The sequence below is a fragment of the Apium graveolens genome, chromosome 4 (genome assembly GCF_009905375.1).
Source record: "Apium graveolens cultivar Ventura chromosome 4, ASM990537v1, whole genome shotgun sequence".
Classification (NCBI taxonomy): Eukaryota; Viridiplantae; Streptophyta; class Magnoliopsida; order Apiales; family Apiaceae; genus Apium; species Apium graveolens.
The window spans coordinates 299999825-300005643 of record NC_133650.1 but is presented as its reverse complement, the minus strand read 5'-3'; the positions used below and the strand labels follow the sequence as shown (position 1 = coordinate 300005643).

At 40.9% G+C, this 5819-nt stretch overlaps 1 protein-coding gene across 1 annotated transcript; it reads right to left on the bottom strand.

The window, feature by feature from the left end:
• Positions 1-2258: 2258 nt before the first annotated feature.
• On the bottom strand, positions 2259-5434 carry LOC141721380 (sucrose transport protein SUC8-like). Its single transcript, XM_074524300.1, has 4 exons — positions 4028-5434; positions 3353-3416; positions 3213-3256; positions 2259-2591 (listed from the first exon to the last, which is right to left on the bottom strand). Exons 1-4 carry the CDS (start codon positions 5288-5290, stop codon positions 2415-2417), a joined length of 1548 nt encoding a protein of 515 aa, XP_074380401.1. The 5' UTR covers positions 5291-5434; the 3' UTR covers positions 2259-2414.
• Between the last annotated feature and the right edge of the window lie 385 nt (positions 5435-5819).

Here is a 5819-nt window from a genome sequence, read left to right as displayed (position 1 = left end):
GGAGAGAGAAAGGAGAAATGACACGTGTCACCATCTAAGAAGACGACACGAATCCCCACGCCAGTTGTCCAACGACTGTCAAAATGAATGCTAAAATGAAAGGCATGCGAGGCGAGGCACGCGAGGCAGTTTGGTGCGGCCTGGTGGACTCGCACCTGCGAGACCATAAAAGACTAGAAAATTCCTAGCCTCAAAAATGCGACCAGGAATTTTTGGGGGTAGTTGTTATGCCCGCTTTCGGCCATGGGCCCTAAACAGGTCCTTGTAGGTGCACTGAATAGCTGAACTCTCGCGTGTGGGCTAGAACCATGGATTAATATAACTTGGGCCAGCGCATGCGGGCTGGGCTCGTGACATGCGAGCTGGGCTCGTGACATGCGAGCTGGGCTCGTGACATGCGAGCTGGGCTCGTGGTGTGTGAGCTGGGCTCACGTGACCACATGCGAGCTGGGATCATGACATGAGAGCTGGGCTCACCCATACGAGCTGGGCTCAAGTAATGACGTGCAAGCTGAGCTCACACATGTAAGGTGGACTCACATTTGTCATCTGGGCTCTCATATGCGATCTGGGCTCGGTTGCGCACACGCGAGGCGGGCTCAGGTGCCTTTACGCGAGGAAGGCTTAGGTGCCCACACACGGGTTGGGCTCAGGTGCCCACACGCGGGCTGAGCCCATGAGCCCACATCTTATAAAAACAGAGATAACATTGTATTTATTAATTGAAAAGGAAGGCGGTGCGGGCCGAGGTGACCAGGCCGGCTCGCATCAAAGGACTTTGCATGCAATATGGAAAGTGACTCATAGATGACTGAGTTGCTCGTAAATTTCGGGGCCGACACGGGTTATTCCTATAATTACGGGAAGAAATGCGGAGATGCCGCGAGATTGTAGGAAGCGTGTGGAGCCGGTCGAGATTTACGTGACTAATTGGCTGAAGGCCTGACTTTATTGTGGGCTTGGGCTGCACGGGTTGGAGAACCCTAACCCTAGCCTACGTGACTTGTTCCCCAAGAACTACGTAAGACTTGATCCCTATAAATAGGGTACGTAAGCACTTGTATGAGACATGAGTCGACACTTGATAGAGAATAACAAACCCTATTCTTTCTTGAGGAGTCAACATACAAGCTCAGCCACCACCAAACAACCTTCCTCCGCCCTCAAACACCGTCCTTGATCTTTGTTTCACCCATCAACCTCCACAACACTGTTATACGAAATTCTTCCGTATAACAGAGATATATTATCAACTTAGCTAATACCTTAATGATTCGCAAGAACTGAAAACTTAACAATATACTTTGACAATACTCTCCCTAGGAGCCATTTTCAGAAGGTATATATGCATAGACCTTTCGTCCAATTCTTGGTATATTGCGTAGAGTCTGTAGTAGGTTCACATTGGTGTCAACATTTAAACGGACGTTCAGTCTCTGTCAAAGTATCGATACCTTCAACTAAATCAAATCATGCTTACTAAGAATTATACGAACTGATAATCGAAGACATATTGGCAGCAAATTCTTATCACCTAATGGCTAGTCTATTCAAGAATGAACTGCAACACTTTCTTTTCAGCATAAAGAATCCAAAAGGATATCAAAAACGGAAATTCTTGTTACCCCCCACACATATTCCCACTTTTGCTACTTATTATTCCAAGTGCAATAAATCAGTTGCTACGTGTCTCCGTGTAACAGTAGTATTAGACCATCAAATTACGAGTGGCGCTGTCTAAAGATTCACCACTCGAGGAAGTCAAGAAATCTTGAAAACATACTTTCAGACAAGAGCTTGTGAGGTGGGAATATCAGTTATAGGCCCGGTGCATGTCTCCACTACACTTTTAAGCTATTTCGTCATTTATATGTAAGAAACTATGAAATGAAATCGCGGAAACAAACTTGAATTTGATCATTGCAGTACTGGAGCTTTGAAAGAGATGGGCACTAGCTATTCTCATGATGGCCTTCGAGTTTGGTAAACGTTGTCTTCTTCATTACAACGAAACACGTATATCAATTATTGCGAAGAATATGCATGTGCCGGAAGTTTTTTCATTCTTAGTGCCAACACTGTAATGATAATGGGAACGAACTTTTTATGCTGGTATTTTACAAAGCCATATTTCGATGGTATATAACAGAGTAGTATTTTGTAGTGTTCTGTCTGCAGAGAGCATTACATAATGTTCAGTGTACCACATACTGATTTTTATAATAAAATTATGAAGTTCTGATTCTGACACCATATCATGCAATCATAGAGTAGAAACATTCAAACGAAAACATGTATAGTTCATAGTTGTGAATAGAAATTACATAAGTTTCCTGATACTGAAAATAACATCAGGAACATTTGTAGGAGTAGACACTGAATTTCCCACACCAGGAAATCTTATTATAGCCATTTTAATGGTAGGAGCCGCCCAGTGTCAATTTGGTTGCATCATCTTTAGAGGGCTTTGGCAGCATGACTATAGCCAAGACTCCACTAACCGCAGCAGAGACCGCTCCGACTATGAATGCCGGTAAGTTGCCACCACCAAATAAGGAGTCAAATGGTCCGGCTAGAACCGAAACAATCATCTGTTACAATTCCAACAATTAGTATAAAACTAAATGTGGTAGCTAGAGACTCTTGACACACAACACCAACAATGCAGTTGTGACCAAAGAACCACCAGCATTTGGATTTTTTTTTTTCATTTTTCAGGGTTTGAAAGTTTTAAGTAATAGAATACAACAAATAATATGAATACTTGTCACGGCATATCCACCTACAGTTAAACCTCTTTAGAGTAATAGGGTCGGTACCAAAAAAAAATATTACTTTAACGAGTTTATTACTTTACCGGGAGTAAAAATACATAGTGTCCATTATGTTGGGATCGGAGAAAAATATTATTTTAGCAAGTTTATTACTTTATCGATTATTACTTCATCGTTGTTTAACTGTAATCTCTTTTTGCTTCCTTATTCTTCTACCTTACTACCTAAATACATCAGAGAATAGATTCACAAGTATAGGCAGGACCATGGTTCATATCATTTTTTTTTGTTTTTACTCACTTATATAATGGAAATGGACTAAAGATTCAATTCTCATCTCTAACCATTCTCTGTGGCCTAGAGTTTTTGTGTCCACATGAGATAGACATATGCATCAAATTATTCAGAAAGCGAAGTTATAATTTATTTGTATCTTACCTGAGGTACAACAATGGCAAGATTAAGAACTCCAAGTGATAGACCTGTACATGATTACAAATTATATTAGACAACAAAATAAATATAACTATAGTGCTTAACTAAAAGATGACAAATTCATTAACTAGGGAAAATCCTACCTTGTCCTGCACCAGAACCGCTAGAATATATAGATGCCAAAGCGAATGGAATACTGTAAGTAATCTGCACAGAGAATTGAAGAGAAACATATTATATTAGTGAATTTCTTGAGAATTCTTTCGCAAAATTGTGAAATTACCTTTTAGGACCACATTCTATCATATTTCTGCTGCAAACATGAGTACATATGTTAGTCGGACTCAAGTAGAGTTTATAAGTGTCTGACATGTCGGAAATATTTTGAAAAATATACATGTTTTTTGCTTAAAATAAGTGTATGAGTTCAAGTGTCCATGTCCGAGTCCGAGTGTCAGAGTTAAAATGAGAGGTAAAATGAAGAGTTCGAGTATATAATCATTGCTTTCGCATACACATACAGTGCGAATTTAGGGACCTACTAATTTTCGGGAACCGAACTAAATAATATTAAAATTTTAAAAAAATTATATTAAAATTTATGTGAATTTAAAAAGCTGCTCACCGCAGTCCCCCGACTTCCTCCCTGTACACATACGACATCTTTGTTGAAGATATATAAGTGTACAAATTTGCATTGGCATGCAATATTTAGTAAAACAATTTTACAAATACGTGTCTAATTTTACAGATACAAAATTTGTAAGAGATAAGAAGTGACGAAGGAGTACAGGAAGTCAAAGTGAAATGTTACTAACCGATAGAGGAATGCCTAATACTGAAAAAAGCGACAAAGCTCCGGCCTTAACTCCGGCGGACGGCGGTAGAACCTGACCATTACTGCCATACCTCCGTTGATGCTCCGCCACTTTCGACACCACCACCGTCATAACCAACCCTATAGACAACACAAAGTTAACCACGCCCCACAAAACCTTAACACCACCAACTCCACGAACAAGATACTCAACGGCAATTGACGTCAGCCCTAAAACCACCGAGTTAAGCAGCAATCCCAATGAACCAGCACGTACACCTTGGTCATATAATTTCCCTGTATTTGCATCACCGCCATAGATTTCCCTGCCCATCCAATCTGTATCGAATAAAATAAAAGGGAACCATGCAATCCAATTAAGACAAGTCACCAATAGTAATATCAACATAGGTCTAGGCAAGTCCTTTAAAGCACCGAATAATTCCCCAAACACTGGTATTTTTCCGGACGATGGTGATTCTTCGCTGGAAAATTCCTCGGGTGTCCATTGCTTTTCTCTAACAAGAGTTAAGGCAACAACTGTTATGGATATTAGCAAAGCAATGGAAATTATAAAACAGCTCTTTAGGTTTGCACAATATAAGTCACAGGCGTGTGTTTTCGAAAATGGGAAAATCTTGTAGAGGTCATTGTAGGACCCTGCGGCGTAGCCTAAGATGTTTCCTACAGCCATAAAAAACGAGAAGAACGCGTTTGCTGAACGCATTCTTCTCGTATCGCTAATACATAGATCAGCGAGCAAGGCCCGACAGGGGCCTTGTAACATATTATTTGCGACGTCCAGGATCCAGAATCCTATGACAAACACGGTTACAGCTCGGGGTTTGAGGTGTTTTGTCATATCGTCACCGGCTTTATAACCTATATCGGCTGCAAAGCCTATGAGGATGACGGAGATCGTAACGCAGGCAGCACCGGAGGCGATGTATGGACGGCGACGGCCAAAGGAAGACTGACAACGGTCGCTGTAGTAGCCGACGATGGGTTGAACCAACATGCCAGAAATTGGGCCGCAGAGCCAGATGTAAGCGGCCCATTTGTGGGGGATGCCGAGGAGCTGAACGTAAGGGGTGAGCAAGGAGAGCTGTAGGGCCCAGCCGAACTGAACTCCGGCAGCTATTGCAGCTACAAGGATTAATTTCCACGTAGGGGTTGGTAAAACTGTAGGTGGTGCTTGGATTTGCATGGTTGTGGACGGTGGTTGCTTCTGCTGATGCTTATTTTGTTTGGTACCATTTTCCATGTTTTTTGTATGATGTGTATGAGATGAGAGGGAGGGTTCAGTAGAAGAAAGCTTGAGAGGTTATAACTGGGGAGTGAGGGAACTGGAGAAGTGATACTTGGGTATTTATCAGGGCTTTTGGCAGCATTGTCGGGGGAAATTAGCTACTAAACTCCTGCACTACAAATCTACAATGTGTATTCAATTAAAGGACTTCCACCTAATCAATTTAGATTCTTGACATTTTTAAAAATAGGAGGCTATTCAATTTAAATCGTAAAAAAAATAATTAAAATCGGAGTGTATTCAATCTAATTTTTTTTTTTAAAAATCCAAATTTTGTGGTATTCAATTCGAATTTTAAAAACTTCATTAAAATATATCAAAAATGAGATTACATTGAATACACTCCGATTTTAATGAATTTTAGCCGGTTGGCTCAGTTGGTTAAAGAGTGAATAACTATCATCTTGGTCACAAGTTCGAATTTCACGGGAGTAGAATTTATGATTATGACTCCTGAGCCAGAATCTGTCACTTAAATGCGGTT

What these genes read in the sequence shown, in the direction of transcription:
- LOC141721380 (XM_074524300.1), bottom strand. Translation starts at nt 5,290, where the DNA reads ATGGAAAATGGTACCAAACAAAATAAGCATCAGCAGAAGCAACCACCG. An exon ending in TATTAGGCATTCCTCTATCG is followed by an intron (nt 3,417 to 4,027) that starts GTTAGTAACATT and finishes TTCTCTGTGCAG; the next exon opens with ATTACTTACAGTATTCCATT. An exon ending in CGGTTCTGGTGCAGGACAAG is followed by an intron (nt 3,257 to 3,352) that starts GTAGGATTTTCC and finishes AATCATGTACAG; the next exon opens with GTCTATCACTTGGAGTTCTT.